We start from the raw sequence: 26,862 nt of genomic DNA on the forward strand, positions 1-26,862 counted from the left end.
GGCTTTGCTTGTGCTCCCGTGGGCCGACCAGGGCCGACCAGGGCCTACGGGGAAGCTATGCTATTTTGTCATTCTGGACTCTGTCTTTGATTGAATAATGGTACATCACACTCCGAGGAAATCTCTCTCTCTCTGCCTGCGTTTCTTCATCTGACTGATGCGTTGATGACAAGGTTTTCACTACTCTAATCTACAGTCTGCAGTTTGTTTTAGAGAGCTCCATTCTTCTCTATGGTTTAGGACTTTAGGTAGGTAGTTGTGTGAAAATACACAACAGTGGCCTAATCAGCCTGGTGTCAGAGGCGCTTGCCGGGTGTTGGGTGAAATCACCCCTCAGCTAGCTAACACACCCGCGTGCCACTTGCCCGTGGGGTGCATGCGTTGATTAGACATACCAACAGTCCTACAGTCATTAGTCCGACAACACCGTCGCTCCCCGACATGCGCTGCATGTTAAAAGTAACCTGTGCTGCGGGTTTAAAATCACCCGTGGCTCCCGACATGTGTTGCAGGTTAAAAGTAACTGGATGTTCCAGGGACCCCCACATGATATCTCTCATTTCTCGACCGTTTCGGATCCGGTGCGGCTCGCCAGAACCGGGCCAGCCGCCCAGCCCCCTGGGCACGTTCCTGGTGGTCTGGATGTTCCGGGGACCCCCACATGATATCTCTCATTTCTTGACCGTTTCGGACGCGGGGCGGCTCGCCGGAACCGGGCCGGCACCTTGGCTGCGTTCCTGTGGGTCTGGAACTTCCGTGGACCCCCCGGGGACCCCCACACGGAGTTGCACCACTCACTTCACACAGGTGTGATTGTTTAATGCATTTATATGGATAAATCCATGAATCAATCGTGGTTTCATTCACCCGTGTACGTGGTTTTCAACCCTTTTCATTTCAAGGCCCATTATTTATTCTGCTTTTGAGCCAAGGCCCACCATTTGATTACATTTAGCCTCTCAGACCCAAAACTAAAGAATATTTTGTTGTCGTTGGATTAGATTTTGTCTACAATTCCATGCTTTTGGCAAACGTTTATCAAAATAACAATTCTTCTACATTCTCTAATTGTGTAGACTTCTTGTAAATGAAGTAATGCAGATGTTTAATAATAATGTAACTCTTGAGAGCGTAAAGTGACACAAAATGGACCATTTGGTTTAATTTTACATTCTCAAGAGTTAAAAATCTACAAGGGTCCATTTGGTTACAAACTCTCCATCGGTCAGCTGGGGACCACCTGGAACCCTCTCAAGGACCACTGGTCGAAAACCACTTATAGCTCACGTTCATGTTCCTGTTGTAAACTTAAATAGCACGCTATGATATGTATCGTCATGCAACATCTGAGGTGACAAATCTGAGGCGCCAACCTTTAGAGTATATATGAATAGAGACGTCACCCGAGTTCTCCTCCCATCCACTTGCAGTAAGTTGCTCAAAAGCGCATGAGGCAATTTCACTCCTCCTTCCTTGTAGGAACAGAGTGCATTCTGGGATTGATTGGGCCAAACTCATGAACGCGCTGCCATTGCACTGAAACCGCGTTCACGTGTCATCATGAACGTTCGCAATGATAGTCAACGGACCAGCGCGTTCATGAGTTTGGCCCATGCTGCAATACCAAATTCGGCCACTATGTCCATTGCGCCTCAGGGTTTCCTCCGGGTGCCGTCTCTATTCATATATACTCTAAGGCCAACGCAGTAACATAGACATCCTTTACGGCACTGCCTCTTACTCTGCCTCGCAGAGCGAGCTCCTTTAGTTCACAATTTCGTCGACCGCCTCTCTCTCCTTTCACTGAACATTTTGGCCAGATTTTAGCCATGCAGATCCCACTCCCTCGACTTCATTTCAGTCAGAGTTTAAGTCTGCTGTTTTGGCGTGCATCCCAAGTCCACCTTCAGAGCAGGTTGGCATCCCGACTCGAGTCCACCTTCTCAGAGAAGGGTGGCGTTTTGAGTTTGGGGTAAAACGAGTCCACCTTCTCAGAGCAGGCTGGCGTTATGGGTTCGTTTGGGTAAAACGACCATCGCCGCGATGAAGAAGAGACGTCAGTTGAACATGGTGGTCATGGAGTGAGAACGGCAGAAAAAGCTGCATTATGCAACGCGCCGCGAGGCCGTCACGGACACTGGAAAACAGCCCGTCTACAAGCTCTAAAGCAGGGCTTCTCAAAGTGGAAAACAGCCCGTCTACAAGCTCTAAAGCAGGGCTTCTCAAAGTGGAAAACAGCCCATCTACAAGCTCTAAAGGGTTCTCAAAGTGGAAAACAGCCCATCTACAAGCTCTAAAAGGAGGGCTTCTCAAAGTGGAAAACAGCCCGCCTACAAGCTCTAAAGCAGGGCTTTTCAAAGTGGAAAACAGCCTGTCTACAAGCTCTATAGGAGGGCTTCTCAAAGTGGAAAACAGCCCGTCTACAAGCTCTAAAGCAGGGCTTCTCAAAGTGGATAACAGGCCGTCTACAAGCTCTAAAGCTTGTAGACGGGCTTCTCAAAGTGGGTGCCTTGGCACTCTAGTCTAGGGTGCCACGGCACCCCCCATGCCAAAACGCCAGCACTCGCCCAGCAGTCTGCCGTCAACGAGGCGGATGCGTGCAAGGGTGAGGTCACTTCTCGCCCTCAGGCGTCTTACTGTAGCGGTTTAATCAGTGCTGTGAGTCTTTATAGATTATTGTTGCATGGGATTTGGTGCAGTTCATAGTGAACTAGAAAAAGTGCACAGGTCTCCACCAGGAGTGTGTGTGATGTTTGGCAAAATGTTTAGGAGTAATATATAATCATGTTTTGTGTGTGTGACTGTGTGTGTGTGTGTGTGTGTGTGTGTGAGACGCGGCTTGGCCTGTTGTAGTGCCACCATGAGGCTGATTTGAAAACTGTCAAGTGGCATTTCTTCCTCAGCCTAGTGGGAATATGCATGCACCGTTTCAACGCGATCGGATGCTGCGTTGAGTAGTATTTGTACAAAACGGGTACAAAGCGGGCTACTCCTGAAAAGTTTAGAAGCAAACAAACCCGTCTTGATCACATGACTATGGAGAGCATGTGTACCGATTTGCGTGAAATTTGGATACAATCTGAAGGAGTAATATTAGAAAATGTGTTTTACATATGTCGGCCTCCTGGTGGCGCTAAAAAGAGCAGATGTGAAAAATTCCAGGCAAAGGTTTTTCCTTGGCCTCTAGGGAGTGTGCATACAAAGTTTTAGACAGATCTGTGCAGTTGGAGGTAAAAACACTTTTCGGTCAGTTATAGCGCCACCATGAGGCTGAATTGAAAATGTTCACGTGGCATTTCTTCCTCGTCCTAGTGGGAATGTGCGTGCACAAATTCACGGAAATCACACGATGTGTTCATGATTTGCAGTATCTTGTTTGAAACTGAGCACTCCTGCGAACTTTGGAAGCCAATCTTAGCCAATCAGGATGGCGTCTGAGAAATCTGAAAGACCTGTTTCGTTGAATGGCTCTAGAGAGACAGTGTACCAATTTGCGTGATGTTTGAACAAAATCTGTAGGTGTACTGTCCAAAAACTTGTTTTGCACAAAGCGGCCTCCTGGTGGCGCTATAACCGGCCGTTCTGGAAATTCTGGGGCAGAGGTTCATCGTTGGCACCCAGGGAGTGTGTGTGCAAAATTTGGCATCGACCGGGTTAATGGTGCAAAACATACTCTCTCCCCATGCCTTCGGCCTGGTGGAGACAAATATTTACATATATGGTACTTACCATAACCTTGAATTAAACCTCCATTTATATTTTTTAGATTTACTTACCTCTTACTTCATGCAAGCAACTATCGGCTATTTTCACCATGCGAAAGTTTAAATTAGGTCTTAAGTTCATTGTTGCAAGTGATTAATTAATTAAGTAATAGGGGTACTTAGACATATCTTTGGTCACTCATAGCCATGTTTGTTTCTTAAGTTGTTTTTTCCTGACCACAAATGATACGAATATAACAATATATATATATTGTATATAACAATAAAATAATATAACAATAAAATAATAATAAACTAAAAATAAACTTTATTTGTATATTTGAGCATATTTTCATGACATGAAATGCTTTACAAAGCAAGAGAAATAAAGAAAAGTAAAGACATAAAACATTAAAATAATAGCATGCAGTTATGCATGCAATACAGTGAGGACATGAATAACAACATTTAATGTTAAAAGCTCAACTGAAAGCAAGAGTGTAGAAGTACGTCTTGAGCGATAATGTCTACAGAGGCTGCCTGTCGAAGGTATAGTGGGAGTTTGTTCCACACTGTCGGCCCGTAGAAACAGAAAGCTGCTTCACCTTGTTTTTTAGTTGCCACTTTTTTAGGCACATCAATCAGGCCCAGCAGTGGAGGACCACTATTATCCGGTGTCTGACTTTCTTGAGGTCCAACAACAGTGTTATTTAGACAGATGCCAGGTTCATGGTTCACCTGGTGTCCTAGTTCATTGAGGCCCTACCTACACCATCTCTCTCCATTCTAAGTGATTATTTACCTTGCTTATTTTAATTAGCTCTGGATAAGATTGTCTGCTAAATGACTAATTGGTAAATTACAATTGTAACTTGACATAGTTTAACATGTGGTAATTGTCATATTGTAACGTGTGGCGTACTTGAAAGGAGAGAAACAAAACAGTATTACTGTTACAGACAGTCTCACCTGTATGTTTCAGGTGAAATTGACCAATGCATTTGCCAAAAGCTCTAACTAAAGTGTTTTTTTCCCCCTGTGTGACTCCTCATGTGTGATAAGTATTTACTTTACTAACGCTTTGGCTGCCATAACAAAATGTATTTTTGTTATTATTTTGGCATTTGTGGTTTTCTACAACATGTTATTTTCTACATATGTATGTTTTCATTTCTATGTGGTTTCTACGCTTTTAAATGAATATTTTGGTAAAGGTTCAATATTCAATTTCATATTGCCGTCATTTCCGGCGCCCGGAGTGTAGAGTGGCCTGACGGCTCTCACAGGTCATTGCAGCTTCCGTCTGCACGTCAAGCAGACGGGAGTTTGTTTGTTGTTTTTCATGGAAGCGTGCTGCCACAAGGTTCGTTTTGTTCTTTCTGGTCCCATACTTTAAGTTGTTTGTCAACATTTAAGTTTCTATGTTTTGTTTCTTTATGAGTTTCATTGATCGTTGTATTTATTGTTTTTCCTTTCAGTCCTGATTGTTCATGTTCACGGGTCCATTCCACATTCATTCGTTCATTCCCTTTGAGTTACGTGCAGTCAGTAAGGTAAATCAGTTGTTCATGTTTCCTTTCTTTATATTCCGTTATATGCTTTATTTGTTGCTTATTTGATCACTGATTATTGTTTGTCTTTGTGTTTCGTCAGTTTTGACGTAGGTTTTTGAGCAAAATAAACTTCCAGTACATGCTACTACTGCCTTCGTCTCCAGTTCATACCCAGAGGGAGTGACAAACGCATGTGCTACAAACTTTACAAGTAACGCTTGTACAGGCTTTTCCCCTGTATGAGTTCTCATGTGGTAAGTTAGACGACTCTTTAATCTAAAGCCTTTGCTACAAACTTTACAGTAAAGGGCTTTTCCCCTGTATGAGTCCTCATGTGCTCTTTTAGATGACTGTTTATCTTAAAGCCTTTGCTACAAACGTTACAAGTAAAGGGCATGTCCCCTGTATGCATCTTCATGTGTGTCTTAAGAGTACGCAACACAGAAAAGCTTTTGTTACAAACTTTACAAGTAAATGGCTTTTCCCCTGTATGAGTCCTCATGTGCTCTCTTAGAGTGAGCAGTAAACCAAAGCCTTTGTTACAAACGTTACAAGTAAATGGCTTTTCCCCTGTATGAGTCCTCATGTGCTCTCTTAGATTGAGCACTCTACCAAAGCCTTTGCTACAAACGTTACAAGCAAAGGGCTTTTCCCCTGTATGAGTCCTCATGTGCTCTTTTAGATGGTGCAGATAACCAAAGCCTTTGCTACAAACGTTACAAGCAAAGGGCTTTTCCCCTGTATGAGTCCTCATGTGACTTCTTAGATTTTGCACAGAACCAAAGCCTTTCCCACAAACGTCACATGTAAAGGGCTTTTCTCCTGTATGAGTCTTCATGTGCACTTTTAGACGACTGTTTATCTTAAAGCCTTTGCTACAAACGTTACAAGTAAAGGGCATGTCCCCTGTATGCATCTTCATGTGTGTCTTAAGAGCACGCACTACAGAAAAGCTTTTGTTACAAACTTTACAAGTAAATGGCTTTTCCCCTGTATGAGTCATCATGTGCTCTTTTAGATGGTGCACATAACCAAAGCCTTTGCTACAAACGTTACAAGCAAAGGGCTTTTCCCCTGTATGAGTCCTCATGTGCTCTCTTAGATTTTGCACATGACCAAAGCCTTTCCCACAAACGTCACATGTAAAGGGCTTTTCTCCTGTATGAGTCCTCATGTGCACTTTTAGATTACCTTTAGTACCAAAGCCTTTGCTACAAACTTTACAAGTAAAAGGCTTTTCCCCTGTATGCGTCCTCATGTGATCTCTTAGATGGTGCACATAACCAAAGCCTTTGCTACAAACGTCACATGTAAAGGGCTTTTCTCCTGTATGAGTCCTCATGTGCACTTTTAGATTAGCTTTAAAACCAAAGCCTTTGCTACAAACTTTACAAGTAAATGGTTTTTCCATTTCCCTCATATGAGTGGTCATGTGGTAAGTTAAACCATGCTTAGAACCAAAGCCTTTGCTACAAACGTTACAAGTAAAGGGCTTTTCCCCTGTATGAGTCCTCATGTGCTCGTTAAGATGTGCCTTCGAATTACACATTTTGCCACACTCTGTACAACTAAACCTTTTCTTCCCTGTGTGACTCCTAATGGAATCAGTTTGTTTTGTTGTTTTCAGGTCCTGGGACAGCTTGTTGCTCAACGACCAGGCTTGACCTTTCACATTTTGTGTCTTGTGTGATGTCGGTGTGTTTAAATCTGATGGATCTTCCCTGGTCTCCACTAACTCATCATTGTCTTTAGTGTCAGAATTATTGTCTGATTCAGAAGAGTTTAAAAAGAGGAGCTGGTTATCACTAGTTGGCTCCCACTCACTGTCAGATGCATTGTCTGATTCAGAAGAGTGTAAAGAGAGGAGCTGGTTATCACCAGTTGGTTGTGATGTTCCACATGAGTCTTCTACATCGACTTGTGTATTCATGTGTTGAGTTGAAGTGCTGGCTAGAGGCTCTGTCTCTCTGCCTTCACCATCATCATCATCATCACTTTGCACTGCAAGTAATGTCAATGTTGACCTGTTATCCTCCACTGATCTTTGAAGTAGCTTCTGTTTAATCTGTAAAGACTCTGGTTCCTCCTGGACCAGACTGGACCTCCTCTCCTGATGTTCAGGGGAAAGCTCTTCTTTAGGCAAAAGATAAAATGAAAGAAATCCATTAAATGTTGAACTTAAAGGGTAAGACCACTTTTTTTTTAGGTTTGGGTTGTGTAGTTACCTTGATGTAACTCCAAATGTGGACAATAAATACAAAATAATTGCTCCAGTGATTAGAAATTGATAAAACAAAATAATTATGCTCCTCATTGACTTACATTGTATGCTAAAACAGCTCTCAAAGTCACTATTTTAGTATGTAAACAAACATTTATGTGGATTTATTTTTTCATAAAAAATGTTAACTTCCTGTTGATTTGTCCATTTTATTAGGAAGAAACCCCGGACTGGATCCGTGGATCCGGATCCAGATCTTCAAATAGTAAAATCAACAGGAAGTTAACATTTTTATGAAAAAATAAAACGAAAGAATGAGTTTTGGTGATGCTCTATATTGTCTGAATCAACTTTGTGTTTGTTTACGTACTAAAAGAGTGACTTTGAGAGCTGTTTTAGCGTACAATGTAAGTCAATGAGGGGCAGATTTTGAATTTCTAATCATTGGAACATTTTTTGTTTTAATTTCTTGTCCACATTTGGAGTTACATCATGGAAAGTTAACTACACAACCCAAACCTCAAAAAAGGGGAGGTGGACGCTTTTCAGACAGGGCATTAGTCCGACATTCATCCGCATGTCGGACTAGCGTCTGCTCCCGTGCTTGCTCCTCTGTTGTACTACAAGGAAGTAAACACTTCAGACAAACATTTCCTCCAACTACCAGAGGAAATATTAGCCATGGTGATGCTCGTTTTTAACAAGCATGATGGCAGACCTTCCCACTGTTTTGAGCGCCTTGCTACATTTACAATGCTAACGTGTATATGAGCGTTCAGATTTAAAATCTTAAGTGCTCAGGTGGGTATTAGCACCCGTGCATCCTGTGTTCTTCAATAAAAAGCATTTTAATCCGATGTGTGGCCATTTTCTCAAGTTATGTATCAGAGTGCAATACACCTCCCAACCTATAGGGGTGCGTAGTTGAAAGCATGGTTGCCGGCGGTGGGAAAAAATATATTAATTATTGAACAACGCATAATGCAAAGTTGCTAAAACCCACCCGAGCAAAACTCTAACATCCGTGGCCCCGGGGTGAGCACTTTATATTTGAAATCTGAATGTTTATGTAGACTTAAATTTTGTAAATGTAGCAAGGTGCCCAAAACAGGCTGCAATAGCGTCATGACAGTCACGTTTCAGGGCTAGGAGAAACAAAATCAACTCGATCAACTTAAACGTCATTCTCATTTATCCACAATTCTACTGTACTCTGTGCTGTACTACTCTGTATTTGACTGTACTCTGTACTGTACTGTGCTCTGCACTGTACTCTGTACTGTACACTGTACTATACAAGGCTCTCAGAGAGAACACCTGGACCACTTTGGTGCAGACCTAACAACTGCAATGAAAGGTAAGAAAGCCTTCTAGCACGGAATTATCCTTTAAGTAATGAAGGAGGTTCTTCAATGTGGTGCAACACATTTACGTTTATTTTACTGCACTGATCTGAATACTACTTCCAGCTGTCTGTCGTACAATACAGTCAATAGAAATCAGTACAGTAACTGTAAAGAGTAAAATACTCTGTCTAAACGCACCATTCCAATAGTTATAAACACAAACACCTTTGTAATAAACATAATATTTCAAGTGACAAACCAGGCAAGGATCTAGTCCTACACCTACAACATAGCAGAATAAAATAAAACGTACTGGTTTCCAGGTGGTCGTCAGGTTCCTGTTTCTGTACAGTGCAGGCTGGTTGTGGAGAACTCATGTTCACCTGCAGGCTGGACTCCACACACTGGTCTGGAATGAAGGAATTGAAGGACTTAAACATAAAGAAAGTAAAAATATGAAACGTGGAATGCCTAGGAAATAGCCTTTATTATGTATAATAGTGTCATCTTGTGATATGGTGTGATAATAGCAGCTGCAGATAATTTATAATCATTCTGGCACCTGAGCACATGTATGTGTACGCATCACCAGACAGCACAACCACTCATCCTCTTAATTTGAACACAAACCGTTACGTCCATTTATTAAGAATCAAAAGTGTGAAAACATGTCAAAACATGGAATCATGTCATAATCTTAACTGACAAATATGATATACAATGAACCGTTTCCATCCCTAGGACGTGGGGGAACACAATCGACGCGTACGTAGGACGTGTGTAGACGTCCTAGCGCATCCTCAATGATATCAGGCGAGAGAAGAATATTCTGAATTCAGAAGTAAAAACGGCCATGTCTTTTTCCCCAGAGCTTCTATTTTGAAGGAATCCCGGCACCGATTGTGTTAATGAACTATGACGTCAATGCAAAATACAAAACCTGAACTAGCTTCTCTGTGAGACTACAGTTATTTATGTAACATCAATTCACTGCAAAAAGGGACTAGTGGACAAAAGATCCAGTATACTGTAAGTAAGACAAGTCATTTTACACTTGGTTGCATGCTGAAAATAGCCGATCTACAAGCTCAAGCCATAGCCCAAATGTGCTGACCTCATCACATTTGCCGCTTTTAGCCCAAGGAGTGTTTATTTGTGGAAAACGAATGCTTGGAATGGATTCAGAATGATGAAACCCCCCTAGTTTGACATGTCACATGCTACTTAAAGGGATATTTTAGCCTCGATACCCAGGCTTTCATTTCGTCTGCGCGAAAAATGAAAGCCTGGATTTACGCATGGGCTGCACTGGCCTAAACGTGGGAGTGAACCTTTCCGCGTATGCGTCGCTTAGGGCTGCACGATTAATCGAATTTTAATCGAAATCGCGATTTTTGGATTTGGACGATGACAAAAAAATTAAATCGAAAATCGTTTTTCCCTTTAACTAGGGCATTTACAGTAAATCTCTCTCGCACTCGCCTGCAGTCTGCCGGGCTACCGTAGTTACTTCCTCCTCTCACTGCCGCGCAGAGAGAAAACCTGAAAGCAGCATTAGCATGTCTGCCACGGGGAGCGATAGGAACGAGGATTTAGTTGCTAAAATAGGCAAGACAATGTCTGTCGTCTGGAAATGGTTCGGCTTCTCCGTTTCAGATGTGGAGCAAATTACTCAGCGTTGTAAAAGTTGTAAAAAGGGGATGCACACGCGCTTTGCACACATCGCTGTGCTTGTATTTGTTTTCCGGGTGCTGGAGCAGGTTGGGACGCTCGTGTTGTTGCTGTCTCTCACAGGCACCGACTTTTTACGGGGACAGGTTTTAGTTCCGACATAGTGGAGGGTCGGTCCCTGTGGGAGACGGCAGCACGAGTGGCTTGTTCCAGCGCCTGGAGTAGAATGGACAGGCATAGCGGCGAGTAGCTCTGGTCCATAGCCCTAATGCTAATTCTACCCTAGCATTAGGGCTATGGACCAGAGCTAAGCAGCGAGTGGGTGCTGGAGAACATGAAGCTTTAATATCAATAGCGTGTCCCGACCAGACTGTCCCTTATTATCGTACAGTTGGGTAGTGTACACTGTTTATTTTGCATCGAGGAGCCAATAGCCATGTGTGTCTGACTCTGTGTTGACTGTGTATGTCGCCTCGGCTAAAAACAAGGGGAAGCCTGTCTTATGTTTCGCCGTACGACCTGTTGCATCAGCGTGCTAAAAATAGCTGATCTGGAAAACGATTAGGCCTACAGATTCAGTGGCATTTCACATTGCAAAAGGGTGCAGGAAGAGTGGGCACCTAAACATTAAATTGGCTATTTTTTAAGAATTAATTTGGACATATTGTAAACGTTTTCACTTGTTTAATCCCAAAGGGGATTTATCTTTCTTTGTTTAAAAGGATCCCTGGCCAGACAAATATGCCTTAAAACACTATAGGCTACTTGCCCTCTATAACTAAAAATAAAAACACCTTAAATATTTGTATTTCTTTCATAAAATAAAGTTGGGTAGTGTACACTGTTTATCTTTCACTCAATAGGAACAGCTCCTGTCGCAAGTTGAGGATGTCAGCCCCAGGGAATGTATGGAATGCACATGCTAATAAAAAGTATTTAAATATTGCTTTGATGCTCATATTATTCTTAGGAAGTATTACGTTGTTTTTATTAGCATATGCATTCTATAGGGCTGGGCCACACATGGACATATATCAACCTGCGATGGGAGCAGTCCCTATTGATTGAAAGATTCTCTATTTATGAAAGAAATAAAATATTGATATTTGTATTTATTTTTATTCATAGAGTAATGTTTTAAGGCATATTTGTCTTGTAGCCAGGGATCCTTTTAAGGTTTGGACTTTATTCCAATAGGAAAATTCACATTTGTTTGCATTTAAAACAAATAAAAACATTTTGAGACAATGTACTGTATTTCTTTTACTGAAAAAATCGAAATCGAAATCGAAACCGAAATCGAGGTTTCAGAGAAAAAAACCGAGGTTTTTTTTTTAGGCAAAATCGTGCAGCCCTAGCGTCGCTTCAAATGATGTGACTCTGGGCTCTGAGCGGTGTGCACCCCTCAAAATAACACTGAGGAAATCATTACCAGTGGAACTTCAAACGAGGCTATGCGAGGAAAATGAGGACAATGGCTGAAGAACCCACCACACCGTCTAAGAAAAAAACCATTGTGTGCAGACTCTGTGGAAATAACTTTGACAGTCCGTTAGAATGGTATACTCCAGCAACCAGTGGTTTCTGCTTCTGGTCGACACAATAACAGTGCTGCACTGGGGGGGAGGGGGGGGGGGGACCGGGGCTGACGGACAGACCGGTGAACCAATCCAGGGTGTGCGCAAATCTGAGCCGCGGCCCTCCCATCTAGGCCAGAAATGTCTAGCGTTAGCTCAGGCTGGGGATATTTCCCTTTCAAAAAAACTTTGTCATTTCATCATCTACTCAGTCTTATGTGAACACCCCGGGCAGTTCCTAAGTTGCTTGATTCAGTATTTAGATATTTGATATTAATTTGAACTGCCCCGCCCCCTTCCTATACAAATTATATATACAAACCCATTATAACTTAAAACTTATTTAAAAAAAAAATCATGATAGATTCATCAAAAACACCTAAACTTTTATCTGTTGACTGATATTGTCCTTCTAATATGAGGGGCAGTGGTTTGTCATTTACTGTTTTAATTTATTTGTAAAAATTATTTTGGAAAAGAACCTCCTGCTGCCCGCAGCTCCAGCTCCTGCTCACAAAATGAAAGATTATAAAAAACTAAATGAAAACAGTAAATGACAAACCACGGCCCCCTCACGTATTAGAAGGAAATTATCAGTCAACAGAAAATAGGTTGGGTGTTTTCGATGAATCTATCATGGTTAAAATGGAGTTTTAAGTTAGGGAGGGGGCGGGGCAGTTAAAATGAATAGCACAGTACTGTACAGTTTGCTACAGTACAGTACAGTACAGTACAGTACAGTACAGTACAGTAATTACAGTAGCGTAGAGTACAGCACAGAGTAGTACAATACAGCACAAATGAGTACAGTACAGTACAGGTAAGTACAGTACAGTTCGCTACAGTACAGTATGGCACAGTATGGTACAGTACGGTACAGTATTGTACAGTACGGTACAGTATGGCACAGTACAGTAGGCTACAGTAGAGTACAGTATGGTACAGTATAGGACAGTATTGTACAGTACAGTATGGTTAGGTACAGTACCGTACAGTACGCTGCAATACAGTACAGTAAAGCACAGCATGTTACAGTACAGTAGCCTACAGTACAGTATGGTACAGTACCGTACAGTATGGCACAGTTCAGTATGGTACAGTATGGTTCAGTACAATACAGTACAGCATAGCGGAGTACAGTACAGGACTGCAGTACAGAGGAGTGCAGTACAGTACAGTAGCATAGCGTCGTGTAGCATACAAAGGAGTACAGTACAGTACAGTACAGTACAGTACAGTACAGTACAGTACAGTACAGTACAGTACAGTACAGTGCAGAGGACTGCAGTACAGTACAGATGATTGCAGTACAGTACAGTAGCGTAGAGCACAGACTAGAGTAGTACAGTACAGTACAGTACAGTACAGTACAGTACAGTACAGTACAGTACAGTACAGTACAGTACAGTACAGTACAGATGATTGCAGTACAGTACAGTAGCGTAGAGCACAGACTAGAGTAGTACAGTACAGCACAGGTAAGTACAGTACAGCACACACTATTCACGCTAGGTTGCCACATTTGCGACATCCAAGCAACTTGGTATATAGAAACATTGCCACTCCATTCTTGCTTTCATACGGAAATCAAAACAAAAAATAGGGCCACTCAGCCAGGTTGCTAAGTTTACACTTTCCAAGCATGATGTATATGAAAACATCATGGGTTGCCATTTGCCTTTCCAAGTAAAAAAAATAAATAAAACTTATCGCCCTCCCGTTATTGCTAGTGATCGACCGATAATCGGCCACGGCCGATTATCGATCTCGATATTCATGATTTTAATTAATATTGGTATCGGTGCTAAAAACAACTAAAAAAACGGCCGATTATTATATTTCTAAAAAAAAGCGCAAACGTGGTGAAACAACCACTTTCATTGAAAATCCGGTAGAGTATGGTTGTAAGGAGATGTATAGCTGCGTGTCTGACTCTCCCAGTGCTCCACCCCCGGAAGAGTAGAGTAGACACGGCTCCGCGGCTCTACAGAGACACACACACACACACACACACACACACACACTCACACACTCACACACTCACACACTCACACACTCACTCTCTGCAGGGTCCAGAGAAAGGATTATAGGCTACTAACCTTGTAACCATAAAAAGCTTTGCTGTTTTCATCTTCAATTAACCAAAATAAAATCCACACGTGAGAGGGACAGAGTCACAGAGAGCAGTGGTAGAACTACGTTAGCCAAGCTAGCTGCTGCCTGCTAGCGCTGCAAACAACAGCTGTAACAATCAGAGGCGTATCTACAATAAGGCGAGGGCAGGCGTCCACCTGTCCAAATCCATTTCTGGCCTGGCCAAAATCCATACAATGAGAAAAAAAAGACGACAAAAACAAGACCTGAGAACTATTAATGGACAGCCGATTGGCCGTTGCGGTAGAGCGCGACCCTCAATCACCAATTGGAATGTAAATGCATGGCTTTCAGCCTTTGTATCCTACTCGTCTGGCAGGTATATCTCTTTGAAAACCTTTAGTGCTACGATTGTGCCCGGGGAGACGACAATTAACACTTATCTTGCCTGCCCAAAACGTAATTCCTGGATACGCCACTGGTAACAAGTTGTCTATTGATTGCCTGTTGTGTGTGTGTGTGTGTGTGTGTGTGTGTGTGTGTGTGTGTGTGTGTGTGTGTGTGTTAAGGCTGTCCCCAAACATTCAAGGTTTGAATGTTCGCTCGTTAGGGTTGGCACTCGAATCTTAATTAATGGGCTTGAACCATTTGTTTTTTTATTAAATAAAAAAAAATATATTTTTTTCCTTTTTTATTAATTTGAAAATATATCTCGGCGAGAATGCGATATGAGCATGTAAAAATATCTCCTTGTTCTGTCCTTCTCCAAAATCTCCCGTGCACATTAATTTGGTGATTGGCCTGCAGCTGAGGTGATTGACCTTTCTCACCTTGTTCTGTGAGAACAAAAGAGTTCCATTGAATGGAATGTCTGACGCGTCTCTCACACACACACAGCCATGATATATTAGCATATGCTTGCTCTCTAGCATCACATAGCCTATTGCCAAAAAGCAGTGAACTCTGATCATTGTTAAGCAAAACGGTCACGGAGGTTCTGCTTTTGCCCTGTGCCCACTTCAATGCGCTTCTGAGAATACAGAGGTGGAACAAATTAATGAGTGACAGCTAACGAGCAAGCTACGCTGTCGTCTTAGCTGCCTGCCAGCAAGCTCACATGAGCTTGCAGGTGTGTGTGTGTGTGTGTGTGTGTTTTGGGAGAGACGAGAGAGATTGATAAAGAGCGGGGGAGACGTGCTGCGCTCTGATCGAGACGGATATCTCAAAGGTTATTTTTTAAATTAATTAGAAACAAATGGTCCGGATGTTCGCTCGAAAAGTCCTGCCGAAGTTCGAGTCCTAAAAAAAGGGCTAGGGTACAGCCTTAGTGTGTGTGTGTGTGTGTGTGTGTGTGTGTGTGTGTGTCAGCCAACTGAAGGACAACTTTTTTCCCCATCCTGACCATCCTAATATGATTATTGCATGTTGGCTATATGCAATAACTAACTGCAAGCCAATGAAGAATGAACAGTAGCATGAACAGTAGCATTGTCAGTCTTAATTTCTAATTCATATTAATTTAGTTGCCAATAATTTTACTGTTGGCCAGTGTTTTGAGACATATTGTCGTATTGCTATAAAATGAATGGTAAAAAAACAATTCTACATGCATTAAAAAAGTGGCCAGTGATCTTGAAAGTGGCAAATTTCAGTGGTGGAGTAAAAACAACATGTCTGGAGAGTTTGGGCAGCAGATCTACAAGCTCTCAACATGTCATGCTGCAATGTGCTGTGGGCTTGTAGATCAACAATTTTGATAAACTAGAACGGTGCTCGTAGGGCCTCTACAGCCCATTGGGCACTGACCTACTTGGAACGATGCAAGTTGGAAATTAATGCCCCACCCAGATATGTCTGTCTCCCTTTTATGCCCATATATGGAGTTCTTTGTAAGGCATGCCCAAATAGGGAGTATATGCAGCCAGCTTGTGGAGTTCTGTCTTCTGTGTCAGGCATGCCCAAATATGGAGTGCTGTGAGGTCAGAACAGGCCAGCTCCATATATGGATGCTGGGCATGGGCCCGGTCCAGAGCACGGAAAGAGGCCTTTTTGGGGCGGTTCTGGACAATTACACACAGGCAGACAGACAGACAGACAGACAGAGAAAAAATTAACCCCCCCAATTTTATTTTTATTTTTGAAGCCTGTGCCTGCACTGCATACAGCACTATGTTCAGGGGTGCACACAAGCGGTACGCCAGTGCGCATGCGTCGTCAAAATTCATTCTGCGCTGTCAATCAAGCACCGGGAAGCGCTTCTGCGTACCTGGGGGCTGGGGCCGCCCAGAATGATTATTATGGCCAGAATACTAGTACATTCTGTGGCGAGAGCATTTCCCACCGACTGCCACTCAAAGTGGCTACTGGCCAATCACAGCACGTATTGCACTAGTGCACTGGCCATTGTGGCCAATCACAGCAGGTCCTTACTCAAACGAGGGAGGATTCCATGCTGCTCTGCTCGCTGCTGGGAGAAGGACGACAGGAGTTTACTACGGAGAAAACCTGGCACAAATGTTTCGGCTTCTCCGTTTCAGATAGCAAACTACTGTAGTCCCCGGTGTAAAATGGCATGCTGGTGGATGCTTTGCACTCTTCCCATTCGCCGCTGTGCTTGTGTTTGTTTTCCGGGTGCTGGAGCAGCATGGTTGCTCGTGTGCGATGCCGTCTCTCACAGCCTAGGCACCGGCCACCTACTTTTTACGGGTACAGGTTTTAGTTCCGACGTAGTGGAATGGGAAGAGTTTAAAGCATTGCGGACTGGCACTGCTCCTGCACAACATGAAGCTTATCAACACCGTGTCCCGACATACTGTCCCTTATTATCGTAAAGTCGGGTAGTGTACACTGTTTATTTTTGCACTGAGGATCCATGTGTGTCTGACTGTACGTCACCTCGGCTAAAAACGAAAGGGAAGCCTGACGTATGCTTCGCCGTACGATGTGTCGCATGTTTAAAAAAATAGCTGATCTGCAAGCTCACAACGTGTCGCCTCCGCAACACGCGGTGAGCTAGTAGATCGCTTATTTAAATAAAAAATGTATCTAAATATTAGTATTAAGTATTAAGTTGTTTTGATTAGAATATGCATTCCATAGGGCTGGACCACACATGGACCTAGAGGCAATTTGCAACTCTAGATTTTTTTAATAATGGGATGAATCTAGAGTTGCAATACGGAGGGTATTGCAACTCTAGATTCATCCCATTATAAAAAAAATCTATTGACTCCCCAATCCAATCCTCATCCAATAAATATCGTTTTGCTATAAGTTATTCATGCATCCCTCTTTTATCCATCCGGCGAGACGGGTCGCCGCATTTTAGGAGGACCAAGTAACTCCTCCAGGTACTCCTGTGAGTACTAGACCAAAAAAGTTGTGTGCACCCCTGACTATGTTCCATATGCTGCTACAGTACATGTTTGCTGCATTTGATTGAGGGGGGGGGGGGGGAGTGTTACTGAAACGATGTTGGTGCTTCTTGCACTACCTTTTTATAAGCGATAAATATTCTCCAATGCATTTAATGGAATTCTTGTGTTGGAATTTATTTTACTGTAATAACATAAATTCATATCTGCTCATAATATCGGCTATCGGGCTTTTTGATTGTCCACTAATCGGTGATCGGATATATCGGCCAAAAACCATATCGGTCGATCACTAGTTATTGCCTTCTTCCCATTTGCGACGCGTGGCGCTAGGATGAGGCCCGCGGAATTCTAGTAATGATCATGCCTGGGGTGACAATCTACTAACTAACGGACGGAAAATGTACGTTTTCATTAGTAAATGCAACCTGCAGTCACAATAATATCGATTTGCATCTTTGTGACAGGCCTAAACAGTCTCCCCTTCCTCCCCACACACACAGGAACCGTTTGGACGTGGGTTTTGACATATAGTCATTTTAGAAATATTCAAATGTTCCCCTTACGCATAAGATCGGTATCGGCACAAAAAAAAAAGTGACAGCCCATACATCCAAAAAGAAAAGTCCCATCGGATTGCATTAAACTCACATTGCCACTCACTCACTCCAAAACATTTTGTTTTGTTTCTGAACCCACCCCCATCTGACCTAGAAGAATGTATTCAGTATTTAAGTCCGACGTCATTTTGTAGTGCTACGTTACGTCCGGGTCCAAGTGGCACCAGCTCCTGTCCGCATCTCATTGTAAATAGAATATCTAAACGTGTGAATCTTTTTACAATGATGTTATTTTTCAGAAAGGAAGCCATTGAGGGTTAAAATAGGTCTTAATGCTTCCAACTCGAGTAGAATTATTAAAGGGACACTTCACCCTTTTTGCCAAAAAATATATATTAATGACGTTTATAAGATTTAGAACACTTTCCTGGCATTATTTTTTGTGTAATCTCTGGGTTTAGATATTTTAGATTAACGGGTGGCTCTGACGTCAGAGACACTCTTCCGTATTGCTACCGGACTACATTGTCTCCTCACACTGCAGCTAGACCAGCCCCAAAACACAGCCGTCACGGACACTGCGATTTGTTCCCCCTACAACCTTCGTTGACCGCACCCCCACATGCGCATTTGTTATTGTGTTTGTGTCATGTCGCCGTCGTCAGCAGAGCAGCACCAGAGAGACGCGCTATGTTGCCACGAATCCCCCCCCCCCCCAACTCTAGATTTATTATAATGATATGAAGTGACTTGCCATAAACCATCCATTAACTCCTCATTCATCCAATTTGCATCTGCTTGTATTAAACAACATTAAACTCACCAACATTGCAGCTGTAGGGAAAGCTTGAATATCCACTTTCAAACTGCAAAGCTTTTGTTTCATAAAAATCCACCGAATCTTTTTCCCACTCAGCTCTGCACTTAGTTTTTCTTCTTTTTTAGTTCTATCTCACTACTAGAACGTTCTGACTCCGAGGTAGATAAGATTTTTGGCTGTCAACAGCATCCATTTGTTTTTTCAATGTTGTGGACCGGAGCGTGGTGAAATAGTTGCTAAGATACGATACTGCATAGTGATTGGCTCTGCTGCATGCCTATGAAGAGTACTGACCAATGAGCTGAGCCTAGCGCCCTTCCAGACACCAGGTTCCAGTGTCTTGCTTTCCTGTTCCTATAGCTCAGTCGGCTGCCCCTTCTTATTACTGCATGGGAGCGAGTGACTGAGAATCACCATAACGCGCTGTCATTTTTCCACGAGACAAAAATACGGGATTAAGTGCGTCCCGTATCGGTTCATTACGGGACAGGTCTTTTAGTTGCCAAATACGGTACGATCGTATTTTAGCAACTATTTCACGGTCCACAACATTGAAAAAACAAATGGATGCTGTTGACAGCCAAAAATCTTATCTACCTCAGAGTCAGAAAGTTCTAGTAGTGAGATAGAACTAAAAAAGAAGAAAAACTAAGTGCAGAGCTGAGTGGGAAAAAGATTCGGTGGATTTTTATGAAACAAAAGCTTTGCAGTTTGAAAGTGGATATTCAAGCTTTCCCTACAGCTGCAATGTTGGTGAGTTTAATGTTGTTTAATACAAGCAGATGCAAATTGGATGAATGGGGAGTTAATGGATGGTTTATGGCAAGTCACTTCATATCATTATAATAAATCTAGAGTTGGGGGGGGGGGGGATTCGTGGCAACATAGCGCGTCTCTCTGGTGCTGCTCTGCTGACGACGGCGACATGACACAAACACAATAACAAATGCGCATGTGGGGGTGCGGTCAACGAAGGTTGTAGGTGGAACAAATCGCAGTGTCCGTGACGGCTGTGTTTTGGGGCTGGTCTAGCTGCAGTGTGAGGAGACAATGTAGTCCGGTAGCAATACGGAAGAGTGTCTCTGACGTCAGAGGCACCCGTTAATCTAAAATATCTAAACCCAGAGATTACACAAAAAATAATGCCAGGAAAGTGTTCTAAATCTTATAAACGTCATTGATATATATTTTTTGGCAAAAAGGGTGAAGTGTCCCTTTAATGTTTTGTGTCCATGACAAAAAAAATATGATGTGGAGACAATAAAGACTATTATTATCATTATTATTGAAGGTGGTAACAGTCCATTTGCGCAGTACAATATTTCGGTGGCATATTTAGAATGTGTGCAGGCTTGAGTATGTTGAATCTAGTTTGCATTAATGATGATTTAGTTGACACAATGAAATAAAATGGCGATAGTATTCCGTGTGGGGCAGACGGCCTGTCACAGCCAGATTTGGGAGAGCAGCAGCTTTGTTGTTGTGAGGAAAGCGGTAAAATTAGACTTTCGTGGTTGTTTGTCTCAGATTTAGTCCGACGGAGCATCACAGTATAACTCTATGGGGACACAAAAGAGACACAAAAGTCGGACCCGGAAGTATCTCTGGCTAAAATACTGAATGGGCTGCTATAGTATGACTTTTAGACTTGGATTAATTAGTGATGCTTATTTTTGAGGAGCGCTATATACAGGTTTAATGTTTGTTTTTAGTTAAATGTTTGTTTTAAAAACGCCATTGAAAATGAAGGGAAAATCTACATCATATTGTCCCTCATTACGTCATATTGTCTCTTGTTAATGGCATTTAATGCTTGTGTTGGCACCGTTTGTTTTACATCACCATTACATACATCACCTAATCAACATGAGTTAGACTTTAATTATATTAGCGCCCCTCACTTCACACGGTGTGATTTTTATTTCTTACCTGAGAGAGTGTGGCACCTTGTCTTCCCATGTAGTAATGTCAATGTTGACACATCAACCTCCTCTTCCATGTTTTCCTCTTTAATGTGTGTAGGTTGTGGTTCCTCCTTGACCAGACTGGACCTCCTCTCCTCATGTTGTGAGGGTTGTGGTTCCTCCTTGACCAGACTGGACCTCCTCTCCTCATGTTGTGAGGGTTGTGGTTCCTCCTTGACCAGACTGGACCTCCTCTCCTCATGTTGTGAGGGTTGTGGTTCCTCCTTGACCAGACTGGACCTCCTCTCCTCATGTTCAGGGGAAACCTCTTTACACACAGACACAAGGAGGATAGAAGAAACCTCTTTACACACAGACACAAGGAGGAGAGAAGAGCTATAGCATCAGCACAACTACTCAAAGTGCTTTTCTAAACGTATGACATTTATTCTCCTATTTGTTGATTTGTCAGCTTAACAAACCTGGTCTGTATAATATGACTTGTGGCTGTAAAAGGACGTCCAGAAGTTTGTCTTGTCTCTTCAGCAGAGTTTCTAGTGTCTCCATCTCTCTCTGGAAGAGGCTGAACATGAATCCTGCTGCAGTGCCGAGGCGCTCCAACACAAACACTCTGACAAGCTTCAGCTGACCAACATCACTCGGCTGTTTTTCCAAAACACACAATATCTCCTCTCCCACCGACGTCAGATGTTCATTTATCGACAGCCTCAGCGTTAGAGAGTCCGTTTGACACACTCGACCTCGTTTGTAAGACATTTTTCACCACGCTGATTTGTTCCTCTCCGCCATGAAAAACAACACGCACGCACAACAACGTGGTTCACGCATGCGCAATAGCAGCAGCTTCTTCTTTGCTTTACGGCAGATGGCAACCATAGCAACCAGTTTTTGGTGCATTACCGCCACCTTGTGACCCAAATCTTGGATCAACCTAAAATCTATCTTTACTACTAGGCTATATCAAATCCCTCTTCCAACCAATACGTGGTTATGGCACTGCTCAAAAAATATGATAGGCCTAACTAGTCCTTACCCGTTCAAATATATGAACACCAAATTATGTACAGTGTGTGGGTACAGCGATGTAATAGATCCTGTGGTGTCCATAATCCATAATATTCATAATTATGCTATGTCTATGTCAAATGGTCAACTACATTTCTGTGCTTATTGAGGGTCTTCCTTCACTAGAGGTTCTCAGCCTTTGAGGCTCTGTGAGGATGGTGTGAGAGACATTTAGGCCCTTTCTGAAACCAGTCCCTTGACTTGAAGTGCTCTCAGGAGGTTCCCTCGTCAGGAAGTTCCCCTCCAGCTGAATCAAGTTCCCTTGATTAGGGTGCATGGGTATAAAAAACTGTTTGGAAATACACTCGCCCTCCTTGTGCAGAAACAGGAAACAGACACCATTCGTTGCCATGGTTACCATCATGCAATTGTGTTACCTGTTATTTTGTTTGTACAGTTATATTGCATTGCATCGTGTAGGTTTGTGTGACATGTGGATTTCATTAATATGGAAAAAGGAAATACAGCGTGACTGTCAAAAATGACATGTCATATACAGTGCATACATGGTGTTTATAAATCATTGTGTTAAAAGTTGTTTTGTTTGTGTGGTTTCATTTATAGTTTTTTCACGGTGGGGTAAATAAAGAGCCCTTGTGAACATCAGTTGGAGCATTGTCTATTCTGCATCAGATGACGATTGTTTAGGAGGAGTTTATTTATCATTTATTTGTGGTGGTTCTTACATTTGTAGGTCGCGTTTCCATGCGGACACAGAGCAGGGCTGCACAAGGCAATCAAGTCTAGATCGGCACAGACTCGCTCTTGAGGGCTTTATAAGCCACTTCCACTCAAGGCTGCTTGGTTTCGGACGACACTTAATATGGCGCAGCCTCGCGTGAACGCGCATATCGAGGGCAAGTGTGTAGAGCGAGTGGCGAGGAGCTGGTTTCAGAAAGGGGGTTAGCATTCTATATATTCTATATATTCTATAGCATTCACAAGGAACCTTCTGGATGTTTCTGAGAGACCACTTGTTGAGACCACCATATGTTGATCTGTATGTAAAGTCTGTAACTCCACCCAGAATTCAACTGTTTGATGTGAAAGTATATTTTGTCTCGTTACTGCAACGTTAAGGGATCTTGGGCTGGCTGGCCACACGGTCAGCTTTGCTTGTGCTCCCGTGGGCCGACTAGGGCCTACGGGGAAGCTATGCTATTTTGTCATTCTGGACTCTGTCTTTGATTGAATAATGGTACATCACACTCCGAGGAAATCTCTCTCTCTCTGCCTGCGTTTCTTCATCTGACTGATGCGTTGATGACAAGGTTTTCACTACTCTAATCTACAGTCTGCAGTTTGTTTTAGAGAGCTCCATTCTTCTCTATGGTTTAGGACTTTAGGTAGTTAGTTGTGTGAAAATACACAACAGTGGCCTAATCAGCCTGGTGTCAGAGGCGCTTGCCGGGTGTTGGGTGAAATCACCCCTCAGCTAGCTAACACACCCGCGTGCCACTTGCCCGTGGGGTGCATGCGTTGATTAGACATACCAACAGTCCTACAGTCATTAGTCCGACAACACCGTCGCTCCCCGACATGCGCTGCAGGTTAAAAGTAACCCGTGGCGGGTTAAATATCACTGTGTCGTCAGCGTGCGGTTAGGGTTAGGTTAGGGTTTTGGGTAGGGTCTCGGACTTGACTGCATAGGACTGTTGACCAAATTGGACACATTGCCGTTTTTAGCCCAAGGAGTGTTTTTTGTGCAAAACTAATGGATTCAGAATAATGAAACTTTGACATTTTTGACTTATATAGGATGTCAATGGTATGGTCACAAATAAACCATATAAAACAAATTGCTCAATACCGACAGCTGGCCAGCAAGTGGATTCAAAAACAGTTGAAATGACTACCGTGTGGGGGTCCCCTGAACATCCTGACCCCAAGGAACACGCCCAGGGGGCCGGCCCAGTTCCCGCGAGCCTTCCTGCGTCCAAAACGGTCGAGAAATGACAGAGTTTTATACCGTGTTGCTGGCAAGCACTCACGCACGCACACATAGCTGCGTAATGGAGGCACCGCTCAAAAATCAGCAGCAGTGCTGTTGAGACGGAGTCTCTCAGAGCAGCTAGCTGGCCGAGTGTCTATAGGCTAGCTTCATGGTTAGTCTTAAAAACAAAACAGAAAGGGTTAAAATGGAATTAATAAAATCACGGACATAAAATGTTGAGGTTCTCACAATAATAGTCATACTGTACATTGTGTGCGTGCGTGCGTGCACCTACGTATGCCTGTAACAGCACGTGTCGTGTGCGTGTGTAAACCATGAACTAATGTTCACATATTATCATCCACTCTATAGTAAAACAACAACAAATATAACAAAGAACATGGACGACAATGTGAGCCACATTTATACCCGGAAATTATACAACTAAATTGAGGAGAACAAAAAAGGGACGGGAACCCCTTTTGGTGTTTTAAGCAGTATGTTTTACTTTAGCTTATATAGATAGTGGCGCACTGTGAGCTTGTAGATTATTTCTGCTATTTTATTAAAATCTTGAAAATGTGGTGCAAATCTTTTAATATAATATTCAGAGCTTTTAACTCAAATCTTTCTGGACCACGGCCAAATACAGACAATTCTGGGGGTCCTTGACATGAAATAGTTTGAGCACCACTGACATAGAAACATAGGTTTTTCAGAAAACTTTTAGGATTTAGAAGTTGTTTGTAGAATCAACCAAATGGGTTAAGCCTGAGGAATACAAAATGCCACGGAGTAATTACACTGTTGTCGACCAATAATCCAGTGGTTCACAACTTATTGAGCAGTGCTTTTCAACCTTTTTCATATCAAGGCCCGTTAAATATACTCTGCATTTGAGCCACGGACCATTTAGCCTCTCAGACCAAAACTAAAGAATATTTTGTTGTCGTTGATCAAAATAACAATTCTTCTACATTCTCTAATTGTGTAGAACTCTCAAGAGTTAAAGATCTAGAAGGGTCCATTTGGTTACCAACTCTCCATCATTTAGCTGGGGACCACCTGCAACTCCCTGAAGGACCACTGGTAGAAAACCGCTGCTATAGAGCGTCCTGCGGTTAAATGATGGAGAGTAAAATGAAACCAAATGGACCCTAACTGTTCAGGAGAGGAGATACTGATTTAAATTTTGTGTGTGTGTGTCTCCATCCGTCCGTCCGTCCGTCCGTCCGTCCCTCCCTCCCTCCCTCCCTCCCTGGGTCTGTCCAAGCACGAAAATAGCTTGGTTGGTAACTCTGTAATTTCTCGACAGTTTCGGAACGCGGGGTGGCTCGCCGGAAACGGCCCGGCCCGGCCCCCTGGCCGCATTTCTGGGGGTCTGGATGTTCCAGGGACCCCCCAGGGACCGCCGGGACCCCCACACGGTAACTGTCATTTCTCAACCATTTCGAACGTGGGGCGGCTCTCCGGAACCGGGCCAGCCCCCTGGGCACGTTCCTGGTGGCCTGGATGTTCCGGGGACCCCCACATAATATCTCTCATTTCTCGACCGTTTCGGATCCGGTGCGGCTTGCCAGAACCGGGCCAGCCGCCCAGCCCCCTGGGCACGTTCCTGGTGGTCTGGATGTTCCGGGTACCCCCCGGGGACCCCCACATGGTAATTCTGTCATTTCTTGACCGTTTCGAACGTGGGGCGGCTCGCCAGAACCGGGCCGGCACCTTGGCCGCGTTCCTGTGGGTCTGGAACTTCCGCGGACGCCCCGGGGACCCCCACACGGAATTGCACCACTCACTTCACACAGGTGTGATTGTTTAATGCATTTATATGGATAAATCCATGAATCAATCGTGGTTTCATTCACCCGTGTACGTGGTTTTCAACCCTTTTCATTTCAAGGCCCATTATTTATTCTGCTTTTGAGCCAAGGCCCACCATTTGATTACATTTAGCCTCTCAGACCCAAAACTAAAATTCTCACACGTCACCCCCCTTCTCCGCTCCCTCCATTGGCTCCCGGTCGCTGCCCGCACAGAATACAAAACTCTGATGCTGGCATTCAAAGCAACCAAAGGCATGGCCCCCCCATATCTCACAAGTATGATCGTACCCTACAAACCCTCCCGCGCACTCAGATCAGCCAACGCAGGGAAGCTGGAGGTACCTTCACTAAAAACGCCGGGACAGCGCTCCACACGTCCCAAACTCTTCTCCCTTCTGGCTCCAAAACTATGGAATGCACTTCCCATCACAGTCAGAACTGCAGCCTCACTCCCAATCTTCCGCCGTAGTCTGAAAACCCACCTCTTCAGACTCCACCATGGCCCGTAGCACTTGCCCTAGCCTAGCCCCTTAGATAGCACATTATGTAGACTTAGATAGTATTTTAAACAGACTTATAGCTTGTTACGTAGACAGCTCTAGAATTGCACTTTATGTAGTCATAGCACTTTATAGTACACATGTATAATATATTATATAGTATAGTATGTATAGTTTACATAGATACTCCACTGTTACGTTCTTAGTCTACGCATGATTCATGATAACTACTTTTTATATATGTGATGTATGCCATGCTTTTGTTATTGCTTAATGTAAGTCGCTCTGGATTAAGAGCGTCTGCTAAATGCCTAAATTGTAAATTGTAAATTGTAAAACTAAAGAATATTTTGTTGTCGTTGGATTAGATTATGTCTACAATTCCATGCTTTTGGCAAACGTTTATCAAAATAACAATTCTTCTACATTCTCTAATTGTGTAGACTTCTTGTAAATGAAGTAATGCAGATGTTTAACAATAATGTAACTCTTGAGAGCGTAAAGTGACACAAAATGGACCATTTGGTTTAATTTTACATTCTCAAGAGTTAAAAATCTATAAGGGTCCATTTGGTTACAAACTCTCCATCGGTCAGCTGGGGACCACCTGGAACCCTCTCAAGGACCACTGGTCGAAAACCACTTATAGCTCACGTTCATGTTCCTGTTGTAAACTTAAATAGCACGCTATGATAT

The 26,862-nt window shown here is 43.1% G+C and overlaps 1 protein-coding gene across 1 annotated transcript in view; it reads right to left on the bottom strand.

Annotated features, from left to right (window-relative positions):
• Window positions 1-1,906: 1,906 nt before the first annotated feature.
• Window positions 1,907-26,862, bottom strand: part of LOC306919559 (uncharacterized protein) — a gene marked incomplete at its 3' end in the record, with an annotated part of 84,871 nt that continues 59,915 nt past the window's right edge. The window contains exon 4 of the mRNA XM_079532321.1: window positions 1,907-2,001. Coding sequence (XP_079388447.1) covers window positions 1,907-2,001 — 95 coding nt within the window. The remainder of the gene's footprint in view (window positions 2,002-26,862) is intronic.

The sequence above is a fragment of the Electrona antarctica genome, assembly GCF_951216825.1.
Source record: "Electrona antarctica genome assembly, contig: scaffold_26, whole genome shotgun sequence".
NCBI classification, from domain to species: domain Eukaryota; kingdom Metazoa; phylum Chordata; class Actinopteri; order Myctophiformes; family Myctophidae; genus Electrona; species Electrona antarctica.